We start from the raw sequence: 20398 nt of genomic DNA on the forward strand, positions 1-20398 counted from the left end.
ATCCAGGTAATCCACCCAGCCTGCAGCAGAGTTGGGAATAGTGCCCTCAGGCTGCCCTGTGCCCATGGAGTAGAATGTGCTTCCTCAAGTGAAAACGTTGTCCCAACCTCCCCCTCCCTGCAAGTCACTGCCCTGACCTTTGTTGTCGTGCCAGACCCGCACTTTGCAGAGGTCTCCCAGGCTCAGCATGTCTGAGAAGCTGAATTCATCCATCTGGTTCCTCTCAAACTTGTTAGACTTGTTGGACTCCTTCAGAGCCAGGGTCCCGCTGTCCCCATACTCCCCAAACAGGATCAAGGACACGTTGGCATCGGTGCCTGCTCCTGGGAGGAGACAGCAAAGAGAAATGTCATGAGTTAGTCTGCCAAGTCAGGCTGACTCCCAACCCTCAGCTGCATGGGGAGGCAGCAAAGGCAGGCAGGGAGAGGCAGAAGGGATGCTCATGTTTCTCTGGGCACAGCCAACACATTTCAGTGGATCTGTGCGGGATCCTGCAGGGAGGACACCCCACGGCAGCTAAAATCCAGCCCTCCCAGCCCATCCCACAGGCACAGCTGCATGCTCTGCCCTTGCACTCAAGGTGTGGAGACCGTAATGGTGGCAGTGCCAAAATATTGCCCATGCTGTATTTAATGGAAAAAGTCCCAGTTTCTCATCCAATAGTTTTCCCCACCAACTCCCACCCTCTTACCATGTATATGTTAGGAAAATAAACATTTCTAAGATGATCTTTATTACCTAATATTGAATTTCATATGTCCACTACTGTCCATATTTTGCCACAGAAAACAACCATGCTGTTTTCCTGACTTTTGGGGAAAGGCCAAACCATCACCTTCGGTGACCTTAGGAACATTTTAGCTGCGAGTGTTACGTTTTCACCTGGCATGATTTATAACGTGACCGAAATTGTTGCATTTTAGTTTTTATGTCATAATAAAAAAGCAGATTCATAGAGAGAAATGTGATTCCACATGGGCAGACAGTCACTGCTGTGTCAGAACCAAAGCCCTTAAATTTTGGAAGAGGGAAACAAGATCATCAGACCCAAATCTGCCTTACAAAGAAACTCAGCATCTGCTGCCCTTGGTTAGGCAGCCCAGCTTTGAAACTCTAACCACCTGCCAAGCTGTTTCTTACACAAGGGTACCATAAATCCATTTTAAGCCACACTGACAGTATTTCCCACAGTTCCACTCAAACACAATGCAGAGACAAAGTTGGGGGTACTGTAAACTTTTGGAGAAAGCTACCACTTCCACAGGATAATTATTTAAATACAAAAATAAGGAAGAAATCACAAGTGTTCCTACAGAAGGGCTGGAAAAAATTATAAAAGAGGAGAAGAAAAGTCATACAGAGGAAAGGCAAAGCTACATGTGGTGTCCACATGAAAATGGCCCATGTTAAATTGGGGCTAATTTTCAGCAGTTCCCTAGGAAGGGTTTAAGTAGGAAGAAACAGCATCAAGGATTCAGGCAGTTCATCTGGCAGTACCTTTTATGACCCCAAAGCTTGTTGAGGTGAGGAACAAAGAAAACTCAAGTCCATTTCCTTGCAAGGAGCAGGCTCCTAATTAATAACAGGTCTCAAAAAGCACGGAACCAACTGTTTCTTAGCAAAACTGTCCCTGCAGGAAGAAGCTTATGAAGGTCCCATGCTGTGACATTTCCCTCACAAGCAATTAGCAGGAGATGGGAAAGTAAAGAACAGACATGTTAAATCAATGTACGTTTCACCTATTTGGGTGTCTGATATTTTTTTGGTTGTTGTCAGTTCCAGGAAACTGCCAGGAACATTTAGGGACTGCAAAGGACTTGACAAATGAAGAGATGAAGGTGCTGTGGTTGCACAAGCCTTAACTGGCGATGAGTGCAATAGCACATGGGTCAATACTGGGATCTGCAGGGCTGAACTGAGCTTCATCATCAACACCCTAAACAATGACAGAGCGTTTCCTCAGCAGATTTCCGGATAACAGTAAATTTGCGGGAGTGACCGATGTGCTGAATGCCAGAATTCTGACCCAGATGGGCCTTGAGAAACTTGAGGACTGGGCAAGAAGAAATCCCATGGAACTCAGCAAAGTTCTGCATCTGTGGTGGAATAAACCCTGCACATGCTGGGAAGTTGAATGTGACCCGAAGGTTGTAGCAGTGACGTTCATACTGGGATTGAATCCAAGCTAACAGGAAGTTCCCAATGTTCAGTGCAAAATGCCAGTTTAAATTCCTGGGTGAGGTTGAGACACTGAGCAGAGGTCAGACCACGCCCCAAGGGCCCACAGCCACAAGTTTCTGGGGAGGTTCAGGCTGGGCATCTGGAAAAAACAAAGTTTCTTAGGAATGCAGTTCAGGTCTGGATGGGATGCCTGAGGAGGTGGTGGCATCACCATCCCTGGAGCTGTCCAACATTTGGCTGGGCAGAGTCTTATCTGACCTGACCCAGTGCTGGCAATAGTCCTTTGATCAGGAAAATGGGTGAAAGAACCTCCAGAGGACCCTTCCAACAACAGAAGTTTCTATGATTTTATGATTCTTACTAAACAGATGCATTGTTTTTAAACAAACTGTGGGCTTGAGTCACAGCCTTCTGAGGCCAAAGAATGTCCTTTTGACATAACAGAGACTTGGATAAGGCACTAGGAACTGATACTAACTGTCCTAAATTATGTAATTTGTAGGTTGGAGCTGAGCTGACAACATCCTAATTACTCTTATAACAGCAGAGATAAAAACCTTATGCTTCATTAATGCTTGGAAAACGAGAAGGCAGTATTTATTCATTCCCCATCTTTATTGCATTACCATGTATATTGTGCCTGCATTTGGAGTAGAGCAAGTAAAAATTAACCAGCGAGGACATTTTTGTGCCACAGAAAGAGCCATCAGGTGGTCTGGCCCTACTGCACCTGTGTCAGTGGGTTTTTGAAGAAAATCACTGTGCTTTACTTCTAAGATCAAAAGTGGATCAAGATCTTGGTTTTTAACTGTAGATCACCCATCTGGCTTGGGACATGTGAGTTTTAACAACCTCTTCTCTTCCTATCTACGTGTAGTCTGAGAGCTGCCATCTGAGGTGCTGCTGATGGTGGAAGAAAGGTGATTGACCTTTGTAGGAGCAGAGTCTTTCCCTGATACAGCCTCTGTAGGTTACGTTATCATCGCAGCAGAACGACTCTGTGAAAGCCAAACTGTGACTCAAAAGTTTCTTTGAGGAAAAAGTAAAATGAGGCTGTTTTTAAATATGCACGTGTGGTGGGGAGGAAATGGCTTATGCTTTCCAGTTTGCTGCAGCACATTTTTTATGTGATTCATTTTCCCCGACTTCAGCCATCTAGCCTAACAATCGTGCAGTCTCTGTCTGAAGGTGATGAAGAGAGACTGGCAGAGACCCTCCAGAGGACTATCCAGACCACTGATGAAGACTCTTCTCTCCCAGACGAGTTGACCAGAGACAGTCTAGGCTAGAAGGAACTAAGAACAGAAGTATAATTTTTTGGAGAGTGACAAATAGGTGAGTTGAATTTGCTTTTTATTTTTTTTTAATTATTTTCTTTTTTTTTTGTTTTCACTCTGTGACTCTGATTACCCTGATGCACTGGGAAGTTGAAAGCTACTGCAGAGGAAAACTTTATGCCTAGAAACTGAAACATTTAATTCCTTGTGCAGCATTGCTGTCCCTAGACAATGTCAGCGTGGCAGGAGATGATATAACATGTTCAAACCAACCGTCAAGGATAAAATGCCTTTCTTCCTGAATGGGTCCAACCAGGAGTAACTGTGGAATACATAATGATCAAAGAGGGGAGATGGTTCGTGATTTGTACCCACTTTAGATAAGCTGGATAAAGTTCAGCATTATGTCAGTGAGCTGTGTGATCTAATCACAAACAGACTCTCTGAAGCCTCCCTGTAATCTGCTCTTTCCTACTGGTTGTCGCTGTTCATAATGAAATAAAATGTTTCTTCATTAATACCCATCATCCTTCATTCAACGGGAAGGGCAGATCTGTCCGCTGCTGCTGTCATCTTCTATTCTCCTCTCATTTCTGTTTCCATCGCCTTTGTGAGTTAGGGCTGGATTTCACAAAAAAAGGTCACAGAAAAATCTACCATTATATTAGATGGATTGCCAGATACATAAACAAACCTTCTGCTCTCTTTCTCTTCTGTTTTTTTTGTGTTTCACTACATGTTTTTCAGACAAGCAGCAGGCAGAGAAGATAGATAAGAAATGGTGAAGTGGCACGAAGATGCTCTGCCAGGGAAATTTTGATATTCTTAGATCACAAGCTGCATAAATTACCACTGGTAAATCCACAGGGAAAAAAGGTAATAGAGAAAAGAAAAAGAAAGAGATGTAGAGGTCAGGAGGTGGTTCTGTGCACTGGTGTGACAGAATCTCCTTTAAGGGTCAACCTTTCAAAACAAAGTGTCCTGCAAGACAGTGTCTGGCTTGTCCCACCTTGGCACAAGACATCTTGTATGTGGCTGCAACTTTCATTTAGCAGCCTGACAGAATTTCTCATGAAAAGAGGCAGCGATCCCAGGAAATGACATAGAAATCCCATTTCTTGGCTCTGGAAGCCCTGCAGCTCTCTGTGTACTCTGTTACACCTCTTCTATCTGGTGTGCGTTTAGTGATGGTTTTTCACAGCCTGAGGTAAATGGTCTCAAAACACTTTGAAAAGGAGGGTGAGTTACTGTTGTCTGCTTTGAGCAAGGCAGACAGTGCTGACTGAAAACCTGGAGCACATCAGCTTTGGCCATCCTACATGGGTGGACCTGACAACAAAAAAGAAAAAAGTGGTTGCTGACCACTGCGGCAGGGTCTGCTCTGGTAATACTTTCTGTTAAGGTGTCTTCAGAGGAAGCAGAGAGCAGTCAAACCTAGGCCTTGTGTCTAAATATGTTATGCCCAGAGCTCAGATGAGGATGAATCTCTCAGAATAACACTGCCATGATGAACAACCAGCCAAAATGTTTTGTGTTTCTTTTTTTTTTCCCCAGCAAAGTATGGTTAAATTATGCTTTTTAAATAAACATAATTTCAAATTAAGCAGATGCTTTCCATTGCTGAAAATCAAACTTTCTGCTAGAAAAGTCATAAAATATCTGCCGTGGACGAACCTCCAACATCACTGGTTTTAACCTCAAGAGTGTATGTCGTGTCCTCCATCATCTGCTCATCATCTATGACAGCTGGCATCTCACACACCAGGCTTCCACTGGCATTTTTCAGCTTTGACAGCCATTCCCCATAGGTAAATGTGGCCACTTCTTGGTTGGTCAGGTTCCTCAGGACGATCTGTGAAGAGCCAAAATGAGGGGAAAAAAGCTTACTTCAGCTACTGTTTGAATGAGGGCAAAGATTAAATCTATAAAGTGTGGGATATGGTAGAACATGGGTAGAGCTTGGCCATGGCTTCAAAACCTGTACTGAGTTTTTCTGGGATAAATGGAGCTCTCTCCTGTGGACAGTATTTGCTGTGGTGATTTGTCCTGAGAAATGGTTTTCATAATATCATAATACCTTTTCATCTGTGGGGCAAAACTTAGGGAGAAATTTTGCTCTGACTTCAGCAAAGGACAAAGCTCATCTCTAGAAGAGTCAGACCTTTCCTGGGAGCCAGCATGGAATTCACTCCAAAGAAGTAACAGGGTTGTGTGGAACATCACTACGCTCCTTGAAGCACACATCATCTTTCCTCTGCCTGCCTCCTTTGTGTGAACACGTAGAGATCATTGTAGAGAGACACAAACCAACCCCAAGCAAGTTAAAGCAAGGCACAAGACAAAATCAGGCCAGCAAAACTTAATGTTTCACACACTTCTCCCTCTGGGAGAAGGTGACAGAACAAACAGTATGCAACAGATATTAGTCACACTATCAAACGTGTCGTGGAAGGAGCTCAGATGCTGTGGTGATGAGAACAGAATGGGAATGAATTCAGAACAAGTCGGTGAGTTACTCCAACAAACGCCTAATAAAATGCCCACCTTTATGTCTCTTGTTGAATGTGGGCTCAGTGGAGCATCAGTCAGGTGGGAGAAAGGCATTACACCTGCCTACAGCAAAAACCTAGCAGTGAGTTCTCACTAAACTGGGGGAGTTGGAGGGAAGGGAGGGGGCAGGGCTGCAAATCACCATTTGTGTTCCCATCCAGCAGAAACAGAGACCGTACCTGAGTGTAGCAGTGCATCAGCAAACACAGCTGGTAAAGGCCATGCAAACGTGAGCCCAGACGTGTCAGAGGAGTGTGACAATAATAGGGAGGGATGAATCATGGAGTTATGGGAAATTTTAAATTAAAAGGGGTGCCTGGAGTTGTGTATTTCCACCTCCTGCTCCAAGCATGGCTAACTGCAAAGACGTGTCTAGCTGAGTTTTGGGAATCTTTAAGGGTGTAGATTCCCCAAGCACTCGAGTCCTCATCCCTGGGTTGCCCCACTCTCACTGGGAAGACTTTTTTTCCTTATATATGATCAGGGTTTTCCTCATTGCAACTTGTGTCCATTGCCTCATGCCTTTTTGCTGTTTACCACTAAGAAGAGATTGGATCTGCAACCTCTCTTCAAGCAGCAGAAGACTGGACTCAGATTCCCTCTTGGCCTTTTCTTCTCAAGGTTTAAAAACTCTATTTTCCTCAGCCTTTCCTAGTGTGCCATGTGCTTCAGCCCCTTGACTACCTCAGTGACCTTCTGCTGCACTCTCATACATCAGCCTAAGAAAAAACCCCTTAATAAAACTTATCTTGAGATAAAATGTGCTCAAATTCTATCCTCAAACTCCAGGTGTCTCAGTCCATGGCCTTCTGTTAACCCCAACCAAGATTTCCTGGAGCCTCTAGCAGTTCAAATGAAGAATATTGCTCCAGGTTATAGAAGTTTATTTTAAAGAGGGCAGTAGCTACACCAAAGCTGAGCAGTAAGCCATGCTATTTGTGCACGGAATGGTTCTGTGGGTAGGACACTCATCTGGGGCTTTCACTCTGCCTGATGCTAAACAGGGATCTGTAACACAGCACCTTCATCCCAGGGGGCCAGGACATTTTTGGCTGTTGAAGTTGTCCCACTTTTCTAGAAAGCTGCTTATTCACAGTCAGTGATACCACTATCTTTGTGGCCACAAAAGGGTTCTATGAGTCAGGAGATATTGAATAAAATTCTTGCTTTGAACCAAGCAGAAATCAACTCTCCCCCACCCCAGTTTGGGCACAGACCAGGAGGAAGTGTCCTCTCACAAGGATGCATGAATGATGCCTACATCCTCTTTGGTGTCCAACCTAGACACCTTTCTTTGGCTAAAATTTGCAAAACTGAATTTTGAATAATGCCAGTTTGACTGAAAATGTCTTTTTTTCCCCCCTCCCCCTGGTGCATAAACTCTGTTCTGGAAAAGGTTCATCCAGTAATACCTCTGCCCTGCTTGGGAATGACAGCGACACTGTTAGCAGCAAAATGTCCAGAGTAAAGCTTGCAGGGAATTGTCAGGAAAGCAGTGGGGGGTAGAAGCAGATTAGAGTTGTCAGCTGGAGTGCACTCACAGACAGAGGGATCAGACCTCTCACAAATACCCAGGACATGCCCAGCGCTCCAGATGCTGTCTGGGAAAAGCCGTCTGGTTACTAAAACTGCTGGAGCAAAACGCCCTCTCCTTCCACCCCCAGCACCTCACCCAGGATGTGGGATTTCATCCATGTGCAGCTTCACGAAAGCAGCACAGACACAGGGAGCTGCCCCTGATACCTTGACCTGGGATGCTGCTCCAGCAAGGAACAGACAGGAGAAAGAGAGTCATTTTATGCTGCGTTTGCTCAGGGGAGATCAGCCCAGAAATCCAACTGTATCCTGGGCTGATCCCCAGCAGTGTGGGCAGCAGGACAAGGGAGGGGGATTCTGCCCTTCTGCTCCGCTGCGGTGAGACCCTCCTGCAGAGCTGCCTCCAGCTCTGAGACCAACATCATAAGAAGGATGTGGAGCTGCTGGAGAGAGTCCAGAGGAGGCCACGGAGGTGCTTCGAGGGCTGGAGCCCCTCTGCTCTGGAGCCAGGCTGGGAGAGCTGGGGGTGTTCACCTGGAAAAGAGAAGGCTCCAGGGAGACCTGAGAGCCCCTTCCAGTGCCTAAAGGGGCTCCAGGAGAGCTGGAGAGGGACTTGGGACAAGGGATGGAGGGACGGGACAAGGGATGGAGGGACAGGACAAGGGGGAATGGCTTCCCACTGCCAGAGGGCAGGGATAGATGGGATATTGGGAAGATCTTCCCCCCTGTGAGTGTGGTGAGGCCCTGGCATGGGTTTTCCAGAGAAGCTGTGGCTGCCCCTGGATCCCTGGAAGTGTCCAAGGCCAGGTTGGACAGAGCTTGGAGCAACCTGGTCTAGTGGAAGGTGTCCCTGCCCATGGCAGGGGGTTGGACTAGATGACCTTTAGATGTCCCCTCCAACCCAAACTCTTCTGTGGTTCTGTGATCACAGCAAGGGACGTGGAGGTAGCAGGAAATCCGCAGGAGGCTGATTGCTTGGGTGACAATGTGTACGTTGCCCCACTCATCCATCACGAACCCCCTAAATCTGGTCATCCAGCCCAACCACATCACCCTGTGGTCTGTGGTGGGACCCGGGTACCCCCAGGGGAGCAACACATCCTCCATGTGCAACCATATCCTCCCAAGCTGGAGGTAGGTAAACAGCAATTCAAAACGTTTCTCCCTCTCTCGGGTCTATTTGCCTGATGACTGGAGAGGGGGCCTTAATAGTTTGGTAGAAGACGTGAAAGCTGAATGTAGCCTTTTTCAATGACAAAAATAGCAGAAAATGAGTCCCATCCTACAGGGAGATGTTTGTGGGTGTTCCACACACAGAGGATGATGGAGGATTTTGGTTTCAATCATGAGAGTCAAGAAAGCCACCTCAGGGAGCTGAGCTGAGACTATATTTATTTTCTGCCTGTTCCTCTCAGAAAAACTAGCTGCTGCTTGGCAATGAGACCACTACTTTACATTGCATCTAAGTTTTTCAGGATACCCAGGACTTGCCCTGGACATCCTGTGTGCTTTTCAGCTCAAACTTTCTCAGTAATTATGCATGGAGCTTATCTGGGCTGCAGAACACCTATAAACAATGGAAAGAAAGCAGGAGCAGTGTGCATATTGATAATTTGCTTTGTAGCTGAGCAAATACTGCGGTTGACAGGAACTTTAAACCAACAATTTGAAATTAATTGCACACTGGTATCCTGCAAGGGAGAGGTTTGACATGTCCGATCATTTGATTTACCCTGACCCAGCTGTCTCCCAGGTGCTGTATAAAACATGCTCTGCTGGGTCTCCCACCCCACTGAGACCCAAATACACAGGAATTCATCTTTAAAGACTCTAACACAGATTTTTATGCTTCTGCTGCATGTCATTATTCTTCGCTTAAAAACAGGACCCTCTGTAAAACAAAAAGACTTTGCTCTGTGGCAAAGAATAAAAGTCAGCTTCAGCTATATAATTCTCAATTCTTAATAATAATTCTCAAATTCTCCTAATCTCCTTTATACAAAGGAGAAAGAACTGAATAAAGACCAAGTCCCACATGCAGGATTATTTGTGACGTTTGAATGCAATGCAATTAGTGCTTCATTAAGGCAGTTTCTTATCTGTCTGGCTTTGACAGCACAAAGTAACATTAAAATTCTGAGGGAAGCAACTCCGCAGAATTCAACAGTCTCATAATTCCTGCTATTTCACTCAGACAGCTTTCATCTTGTCTTGCTTCTAGCTTTTCAACTGCATATCTAAGACACTGGGCAGCAGGTGAAATCATCACATGGACTGAGGAACCAGCAATCCCAGGAGGAGGTTTTCAAAGTGTGCATTTAGAAAAGTTTCCTAATTAGAAGCCAATTTTTTCTTTTTTTTAATACTGAGGGTGGTGAGGCCCTGGCACAGGTTGCCCAGAGAAGCTGTGGCTGCCCCTGGATCCCTGGAATTGTTCAAGGTCAGGTTGGACAGGACTTGGAGCAACCTAGTCTAGTGGAAGATGTCCCTGCCCATGGCAGGGGGTTGGAATGAGATGATCTCTAAGCTCCCTTCCAAACCAAACCATTCTGTGATTCCATGATTATATGATTCTGTTCCCTAATTTTTCAGAGAGTGTCATGGTAGCTTGATGTGGAAGAACATGAGATTCAGCATTAGGTCAGAGGAAAAGATCCAAACTCCAGGTTTCTCCCAGCACTGGTGTGATCAGAAAAATCTCCACGGATGATGGAGAATTTTCACTCTGCCTTTTTGTTCAATGATCAATAATGTTCATTCTTTCCCGAAACATCACTAATCATATTTTGTTCCCTCTAGACGTTTAGGTATCAGCATTTAAAACTTATTGCTACTTGAGGTGCAGTTTCAATTTTCAGTACCAACTCCATTACTTCACTGAGATTCTGAATGAAATTTTAGTGTATTTTATCGAGATAGAAAAAAAAATGACTACTTCCCTGCTTGTAAATTGAATCTTTTGGCTGTGTACAACATCGTTGATAATTCATGCATTTTAATTGGTATTTATGCATTTCTATTTCTGGTAAACTAAAAGCAGTGTAAATTATGACTAGCAACAGTTTACCAAAAGACCATATAGAATTAAAAAGATCATTTATTGTTAGTTTAATAGAACAAGAAAACTGAGAATATGCTGTAGATAAATGGAGCAACAAATGGTTAATTACGGGGTTGATGGCTTAATCTAGCTTCTCGTTTCACTGTGCTAGTTAGCACTAACTGTGAACCATCTGTCTGAGAGTTTAGCACTACCCCCACAAGTATTTCATTATGCAGTTTTAATATGCACTTTTGACAGAAATGGAAATGGGCTCCGATCAGTTTTCATGTCACATCAGGCTACGTAAGTTTTTAAGGTTGGAATACAAATCAGAGAATACAAATCCTTCCTTTCCTCTTCCAGAGCACTCCTGTCATCACCCTCTGCCTGGGAATGCAAATGCTATGTTTACCTTTGCAGGGAAGGTGGGAAAGAAAACCAGTAAATACAGTTGTCTGCGTATCACTGGAGTTAGAAGATACTCTGAGAAAAATAGAAATGATGGGCAAAATTTTCATCAGCTTCTAAAATCATTAAATGATAAAAGAATGGTTTGGGTTTGGAAGGCACCTTAAAGACCATCTCATTCCCACACCCTGCCAAGGGCAGGGACACCTTTCACTATCCCAGGTTGCTCCAAGCCCCACCCAACCAGGCCTGGGACACTTCCAGGGATGGGGCAGCCACAGCTTCTCTGGGCAACCTGTGCCAGGGCCTCACCACCCTCACAGCCACAAATTTCTTCCTAATTTCTAATCTAAATTTCTCCGCTTCTAGTTTAAAACCATTCACCCTTGTCCTATCATTATATGCCCATGTAAAAATTATTCTCCCTTGCTTTTATAAACCCTCTTTTAAGTCTGATCTCAAGACTTTCTCTTGTGTGCACGGTCCACATGTGGCTTCTGTGGAGCTAGAATATGGCTATAAGCCCACTGAGTAGGTCCAAATGAGAGTACTTTTTGCCCACTTTCCCGGGAATGTCTTGCTTTGGGTAGGACAGTCCAGCAGCCTCAGGTTTGGAATGCCTGAACAGAGTAGGCAACAGGAAGGTGAAAAGGTGCAACTAAAGATGCCTCTATCCCTTGCTTCTGAGCTATTGCTGATTCATGACTGCAAGACCTGGAATGTTGTTGGATGAAAAAGCTTTATTTGATTTCATTTTATATGAATATCATTTATAAAACTCAGGGGAAAGTATGTGAGAAATGACAGAGGGAGTTTGACCAAGACGTCTGAATCAAATCAGAGAACAGATTGAGTTATTCCTTAGGCACAGAGAGAAAAATTGTGTGTCTGCAGCATCTTTTCTAAAGATATATGCTGGAGGCCTAATCCTTTGAAAAGCTGCCCAAGCATTATCATAGAATGTTAAAGAGTTGGAAGAGGCTTTAAAGCTCATCTCATTCCACCCCCCTGCCACGGGCAGGGACACCTTCCACTATCCCAGGTTGCTCCAAGCCCTGTCTAACCTGGCCTTGGACACTTCCAGGGATGGGTCAACCACACCTTCCCTGGGCAACCTTCGCCAGGGCCTCACCACCCTCACAGTAAAGAATTCCTTCCTAATATCCAGCCTAAATTTCCTCTCTTTCAGTTCCCCTCTTTCCCCAGTTGCTGAGAAAAAAGTTAGAAGTGAAAATACTTGAGTAAAAATGGTACTACGTGACAGAAATGTTTTTTAGCTCATGTTAATGAAGGTGAAGAGAAGTTCACAGCTCCACTGCGAACCAGTGGCTACCTAGGGCCAGTGTTCGGAAGCACATTACCTATGGGAAAAAGAAGAACCACTTTAGATTAGCTGAAAAAGTGTAGAGGATCCAATGAAAAAATCATGCCGTGCTCTTTCTGACCATGGGTTAAGCTATGGGGTCTTAAACTATTCTCATTAAAAAGTCAAGATGCAGAAATCCAGTAGGATATCTACTCCAGAAAAAAAACATGCTAAATGAAAATGGCAGAGATGTGTTTGTTTCTCCTTTAATGAAACCTGATGGTGTGGAATCAGCACATCACTCCCCCTCTATCTTGGAAATATAATTAGAGAGAGCCATAACAAGCAAGCTGCTTTTTAACTGCCCAAATACAGGTGATCCTTACAGGTGATCTGGTGGTTTGGCAGAGAAGATAAAGGCAAGCACCATACTGTTGTGCAAGGTGGGACACTAGGGAAAAATACCATCAATTTGCATATTCCATCCAAAATGCAAGATAAAAATGACAAATTACATAAATGAACAAGGAAAAAAAGAAATCTGCCTGTGTGCTAGAGGAGAAAAAAGGGGAGAGGTGGGATGATCTGGTTGAAAGGATGGATTATATGGAAATGTCCCACCCAGGCCAGGCTCTCTCTAGCTTTCTCAGCCTGGCAGAGGGACATCCACCCTCCCATGAGTTGAGAGCATGGCACAGATCTGCAGGGTCTGAGGGCACATCCTAGGGGTCAGAAAATATTCCAAGCGCCCTGGGGACAAGCCAAGGCTCTTGCAGGAAGGGAGAGTGGGATCTAAGAGCAAAGTCTGTGGTAAAATAATAGAATAATTTAGGTTGGAAAAGACGTCCAAGGTCATTAAGTCCACCCATTAACCCAGAAACACAGAGGCCAGCACTAAACCATATCCCCATGTGCCACATCCACGAGCCTTTTGAACGCTTCCAGGGATGGTGATTCCACCACAAAACAAACAAACAAACAAACAAATAAAAAAACCTTTACAACACAGCTTTTGCCTTTGCACTCCTCTTTCTCGACTCAACTCCTGCAGGGAAAAAACCATGAGAAACCAACGAGAAAAAAAGTAGGAAATTAATAAAAGCGAGTCACTGGGTGCCTTTCTCCTCTTTGTTATGGGCTGAGGGGTGTCAGGACGAGCCGGCTGTGGGAGATGCGCGATGCAGAGCGAGTTACCCTTTCCAGGAACCAGTGCGGGCGAGTCCCCTTCCCATCCGTCCGGATCCTCATCTTCCTGAGGGGTGCAATATCTGCGATCTCCATGATGAAACTGTCCTCCTGGCCTCGCTCGAACCTGGAGGGATTGAAAGACGGAGGAGGTTTCCTGCTGCTTTACAGAGTCGTCGCATCTCTGTGCGTGCCGCGACTCTCACCATGCCAACAGCCCCAAATTAAAAGTTTATGAGTGTGCTTTATTGGGCTTGAGCTTTCCTGTGCTGCAATCACCAGCTACTGTGCTGTTGGCAAGACACCTCAGTGCAGATTTGACAGGGATTCCTCCTCCCCTGGAAAAATCAAGCCCCTACAAGGCACCTGGAGCCGTTCCAGGCAGCCTGTAGCATATATTACCGCTCTGTTTGTAACCAGAACAATAGCGACTCACAGTCAGGCTTCTGCACATCGCCTCCCTCCTGGCGGCTGCCCACTTGCCTGCCCTTGGCCCGTTCCAACTAGAAGGCAAAAAAATTTAGCTTCATCTCCTTTCACTGAGGCTCAGCACATAACTTTGTGCTTGCCGTGGAGAGAGGCAGTGGCTGCAGCTCATCTAAATACAGCACCCAAGTGCTGTTTTGCAAGTCAGAGCACAGCACCTGAGCTTAGTAAGGACAGACAAGTTGTGTTAGAGGGGAGACAAAACCAATCTTGTGCATTTGGGGAGTTTGGATTTGCAAGCTGTCTCTGATTGTGGTAAAGAACCAGGGTGGGTTTGCGTAACGTTGCGTGAAAGACCTTACCCTGCGCTTGGCTGCTGTGTACAGGCACAAGGATGTGTAGGAACTGCTCATCCATAGCAATCAGCAGAAAGCAGGAAAAGGGAAAAAACAGCTAACATATGCTTCCTGAAGAAGATTACATTGGCTAGGACTGTGCCTTCCCTCCCGCTTGGCATCGCTGGCGCTAGGAGGAAAGCCTTGCTTCAGTGGAAGTGCTGCCTCAGGCTCAGGATTACTGTGTTCAGAACAAGTGTATCTTCTAGTTTGCCCCCAAAATACTCTGGCAGAGCCGTTGTGGGCTTGGACTTGGAAATCTAATCCTTGCTAAGGAGAAGGGCAGCCAAATCCAGGGGTTCTACCAAGCACCACCGTGAGCACTGTGCTGTTGAGATTCCTCCTTCAGACTTCTCCTTGTGAAGGAGTTAACTGAGTCTGACGAGAGGTTTGGGAAGACCTCTGCAAAATGTGGGCACTACCATAATAGAGACAATCCATAATGATGATATCTCACTCCTGGCAATGCACTCACCCTCTTATAGTTGTGCGGTGCCAGAATATGGAGAAAAACCATTTCTTTACCAAAACCTCTGTTCAGATTACCCCCTGCAGCATTAATGTTATTATCCTCACACCATTATCTGAGCCTTCATAGCTGCAGATGTTAGTAATAGGGATTGGCTCAAGCCTCTCAGTTTTCATCCAGGCATTGCTTTCCCTGCACTCCCAGAGGCATTTGGACAGGGTGTTTTGGTCCCAGTCCATTTTTAGTTATTAAGGGTTACGTTTGCTCTTTGAAAAACTCGCCTCGTTATTTGTCTTTCTGTGGTATCGGATACCAAGACAGCCTGTCTCACTGTGAGAAAGAGAATGCACTTTTCTGCCTGGACTGGATTGATTTCCACATCTACTTAAGAAAAAGGTGTGAACCCTTCCAGCCTGAATTATCCCGTGATCCTATGATCACTATTACCTACAAAGCTTCATAGAAATCTCTCACTCTAACGCTTTCCGGGCTGAGCAACTCTAAGTTAAAATGTCAGCTAGCAAAAGAAACCATTATTTATCTTCAGTAAATGCTCTGTTTAAAGTTTGCAATGCTGATACTCACCTGCTACTTCCAAGAAGTCATTGTACTAGAGGGAAGCAATTGCCAAAGTGACAAACTGGGTGACCCAGGAGCTCTTTTCTATCCCTAATGTATATGAAGATGAACATAAGCCTGAAAAAAATCGAGAAGGGAAGAAGTAGCCAGACAAGCTGACTGCTGCTATGCCTTTTCCAGGACACTGAACCATTTATCTGAAGGATTTCATTAAGCTTTCCTACCCATGTCTGCCCTTATAAATATTTCTATTGCCCAGGGGTTTTGGCAATAACAGCAATGTAGCGAAAATTCCCTTAAATCTGCGGCAGGTTAGACAGACAGTTCTTCATAATGCACTGAGCTGCTGTGAGTGGATTGGCACTGGATGGCTCCAATAAAGTTGAAGTGCCTTTTACCATTTGGTTGCAGCAGCTCTCACCTATCCCTGCACTGCTGGCACAAAGGCTGGAGACATTTCCACGTGGAACAAGAGCCGGGGAAGCCTGTGCTGTCAACAGCTGGATGAAGAGTGGTGGCAGTGGTGTGGAAACAGACAGCGTGCGAATTTGGGGACGTGAATGTCCTCTGCAGAGAATGCTAAAGAGATGACAAGGGCTCTGTACAGCTGGGGGTGTGATACAGGCAGCAGAGATGTGCCAGTACCACCTTAAAGAATAACACAGTATCCTGGGGATATTAACATAATAATAGCTGTGTGTTACACTTCCTTCTTCTTTATCCAGCCCCAATGAGTTTTCAACACCTTTCACAGATCTTCTACCCAAACAACTAATAACACAGAGAGTTTGCGTTTCTCCTTTATTGCATTTTCATATCCTCGTATGAGACATTATTCATCCCACTCATATAAAAAATAGTAATTTTTTTAATAGGTCACATAGTTCAGGGATATCACTTGCTTTGCCAGATGCAGCAAAACTACAACCCCTCTCTTGAAGGGTTGAAGATGTCTTGGCCTCCTTTAGAGATTTTTGGTTGACATACCCTGATGAAAAGTCTGCTTCACTTTTAAATACAGACGTGGTCCGTTTTCCCACCTACTAGAAGTGACTGTTTGGATTAAATTAGTGGAAGACAGGCCAGTTTGGGCTTGCCCAGGGTCTTGGAAGAGGGATGTCCCTGGTGGCCAGACTTGGTGGTAACCCAGGTGCATTGCCCCCCGTGTGGGATGTCCCTCTGTGATCGGGAGCAGGGCCAAGAGCTGTGGTTTTCTACACAACTCAGCTGTATTTTTCTCACTGAGATTTTAGTCAGCAGCACCTCTGCTACATTTTAGGTTTTTTTCACAGCAAACAAGGTTCGTGCTCGTTATTGACTAAACACATGAAGGTTTCAATCTTAGCTGAACATGCTTGTCCAGACACCCACTGTGCTATGACAGCTGCAAGTAAAACATCCCCTGAGCAAACACCTCTATGCAGGAGCCTTATCTTCAATTATCCAGCACCACCTCAGCAAGCTGAGCTCCAGCTGTGTGGCCAAAAGCTCCAACCCTTCTGGATGGTCTGTAGATGCTTTGCTGAATAGGATCAGAGGTAGTCAATCAATTAAATTTAAGAGTGATGAAGCCTGTCTCTAAAAGATGGTTCATTCTTGAGCATGCAAAAGCTTTCTGAACCAAGGAAGGTGCCAGGAAGGAACAGGAAAGCACTGGGAAAACAGTGGCTGGTAGCATGTGGGGTTTTTTTGACTTACAGAAGCACTGGAATCAGACAAGGGTTATCTTGTCTGTTAGCTGCCTCTGCTGAAGGAAATATGAGTTTTCACCTTTTTAGTAAAATGAGGGCATGCAGTGCAGCACTCTGTGCAGCTCACAGCCCATTTCCACCTCTGGCCACATCTGGGCAGACAGATGCCATCCCATGTTCCTTTCTTACAGGTTGCAGACAAGTCAAGTCCAGCCCCAGATCCATGCAGCTGCATTAGCACGGCAGGGAGCCCGAGGTAAAAAGCTCACTTTTCAGCTGGGCCCCCAGCTTAGGTCCTGGCATCCCTCATTACAGCATCTGGACCAAGCTGGCAGGTGTGGGCATGCTGGTTTGCATTTCTTTCATTACGCACTTACTCATGAATTCCCATTAAATAATGTTTAAATTAAAATCCTTGTTTTTCCCCGAAAGATGAGTTTTGCAGAAATTTCACCTGTGGTTTCCTGAAATGTTCACAGTTCCTCTTGGAGACAATACAGGACTTTACACTTATCTCCTTATCTCTAAAGCCACTGAGGAACAGGTTAAACAAAACTTGGACAAATAATGGTTTCCCTGGATACACAGTGCTCTCTTTTTTTTGCTCTCTGATCTGCAAAATACCTGACAGAAACACTTACTAAGGGCTCTTTTCTGAATCCATAAAGTCAATGGAAGTTAATTTTTGTGTTCCAGTGGGAGCATGATCAAAGACCCAAGTTCTTCTTGACTTGACACAAGAATCTGTCATCACTCCACTTCTAACCAACAAAAGTGGCAGTTACCATACCTGTCTCCATTTTTTTCCAACTGCATTTCCTCAGTGTTCCCATTGGATCCAAAGACAGTCATGAAAATGCTGGTGTCAGTACCCCCACTTTCGATGTCTCCAGTCACAACCGTGACTTCGTAGAGGACCTGGTGAGGATTGGAAACAATCAGAAGGTTCCTGCTTTCAAACTAGGGCAGAGTTAATTTCTTCTCAGTAGCTGTTGCAGTGCTGTGTTTTGGATTTGGGATAAGAATTGTGCTGATAACACTCTGGTGTTTTGCGTTCTTTGCCAAGCGCTGTTTATGCCAAGTCAAGGACTGGTTTTCTTCCTTGTCTCATGCTCTGCCAGGGAGGAGGTGCACAAAAGAAACTGGGAGGGACCCTATCTGGGACAGGTGACCTGAACTAATCAAAGGAATATTCCACACCATAGGATGTCATGCCCAGCATATAAACAGGGGGCAGTTACCTGGGAGAGGCTGATCTGGGTTCAGGAAGAGGGGTCTGGCACGGGTCAGTGGGTTCTGAGCAGTTGCATTGTGCACCACTTGCTTTCCCCCTTTTTATTATAATTATTTACCATTATTGTTGCGTTTTACTTTATTTTCAATTATTAGACTGTTCTTAGCACATGAGTTCTACTTTAATTATCCTTCCCATTCCACCAGGGTGAGGAGGGAAGAAAGGAGGGGCTGAGTGAGTATACTTGCATGGTGTTTCATCTCCTGCTGGGCTTAAAACCACGACAGAAGGTCTCATTTGAACAGCTGTCCCTAAACCATGCAAAAGCCTGGGCAAAACACTAGATAGGCTTTGCTGGAAATCTACTTCTTTTTCAGAAATGGCTACAACACAGCTTCTTGTTTTCTGAATACACCATGGTTCCCAGAGGAAAAGTTAGAGATTGAACCTTGGTCTTACAGGACCTTGGTCTTATCATCGTCAGTGACTTTTTCTGCAGATTTTCTCAGCCCAGACTGACTCAGAATGAGACACATTCATTGTGACAAACATATGAACCATAGAATCATCGAATGGATTGGGTTGGAAGGGACCTTTAAAACCCCCTTCCATGGGCAGGGACACCTTCCACTAGACCAGGTTGCTCCAAGTGCCATCCAACCTGGCCTTGAATGTTTTCAGGAATGGGGGATCCACCACCTCGCTGAGCAAAACTGTGCCAGTGTCTCACCACCCTCAGCATAAAAAATTTCTTCCTTATATCTAATCTAAGCCGACGCTCCCTCAGTTTAAAACCATTATCCCTTGTCCTATTGCAACAGCAGTGATGAAGACCTGTTGAACTGCTTCTCCATGGGAGTCACAACCATCACGTCAGTGGCTGGGCCTCCAACCCACTGCTACTGACATCTCCTCCTGGAAACCTCCCAGCACTCCAGACTCCTGCAGTGGACCAAAATCTTGCCAATTAAAAAAAAAAACAAAAACCAAAAAAACCCCAAAGCATCTCCCAAATGCACAATTGATTCTTTTCTTTTTTTTTTTTTTTGACTGCAAAATGTTTCCCCCAAGTGTTCGGTGTTCATCTGGGCAACATTTAGTCCAACATGAATAACAGTTTTGAAGTCTGTACATTGGAACACTCTCTAAGGCAGAAAAATGCAGACATCTTATTCTCTCACTGCTGCATTGGACACAGAGTGTTCCCAGATCTCGTGCACTGAAGCCATGCCAATTTGTGAAAAGATGTTTTGTATCATTTTCACCTTATTAGCCTAATTTTGTTCTTTTCTCCTGACATGGGAATAATAAGAATCAGAATAAACATGTCAAAAATGTGAAAGTCTCAGTGGCTGTCAGAGCAATTAAGATTTTTAGGCCATTTAGATGCTTTCAAGATCATAGCTATGGCAACAAGACTTCTGGATTTAAGAAGTGGAAGAATATCAAGAAACAGCCCCAACAAAACATATTTCAAATAGTGAACTGCTAGTCCAGTTTTATTGGTCTGAAGTGCTACTGTCACATAAATAAATAAACACTGCAAAGGCATAACATAATAGAAAAATTATTTTTCATGTTTGATCCTGAGTAACCTGTCCATCACATATTCACCCACACACATTTTGAATCATAGCAATGCATCATATTTGCTACAGGAAGGAGAAGAAAAACTTTTACCAATGCATTAAAGGCATTTAGTGACTACAGCAGACACTGAGTAATTTCTCTAAGCATATTCAGTTTAAAGCAAAAAAAGAGGGAATATCAAGTCAAGAAGAAAATTAAGTTGCAATGGGTACCTGAGTCAAGCACAAGAAAAACAAAAAACCTATTATTTTTCCCAAAGATGTTAAACATATTAGTTGTCTTTGAACTCTAAAAACTAACTGCAGCTATTGACAAGGGAACAGCCCCAAATTCCCCCAACTAGGAGACTGGTCAGAACCTCAAACGCTCACTTCTGATTTCACATCCCAAGCATCTCCCTGGATTTTCTTCAAACCTTTCAGGAAGTTTCTAGCCCAACATCATAGAAAAAAAAGTGTAGTTAGGTGTGTCTATTTTTGGCGTACTTATGAAAATAAATATTCAGGACTGTGCTTTTAAAAGAAGATT

At 44.6% G+C, this 20398-nt stretch overlaps 1 protein-coding gene across 1 annotated transcript in view; it reads right to left on the bottom strand.

Annotated features, from left to right (window-relative positions):
• Positions 1–20398, bottom strand: part of LOXHD1 (lipoxygenase homology domains 1) — a 149898-nt gene that overhangs the window by 18763 nt on the left and 110737 nt on the right. Inside the window, 4 exon segments of the mRNA XM_027671658.1 lie at positions 138–323; positions 5133–5310; positions 13496–13613; positions 17837–17964. Of these exon segments, the coding sequence (XP_027527459.1) occupies positions 138–323; positions 5133–5310; positions 13496–13613; positions 17837–17964 (610 nt within the window).

This window comes from Neopelma chrysocephalum, unplaced genomic scaffold (genome assembly GCF_003984885.1).
Source record: "Neopelma chrysocephalum unplaced genomic scaffold, ASM398488v2 Primary Assembly neopelma1_97116, whole genome shotgun sequence".
Taxonomy (NCBI): domain Eukaryota; kingdom Metazoa; phylum Chordata; class Aves; order Passeriformes; family Pipridae; genus Neopelma; species Neopelma chrysocephalum.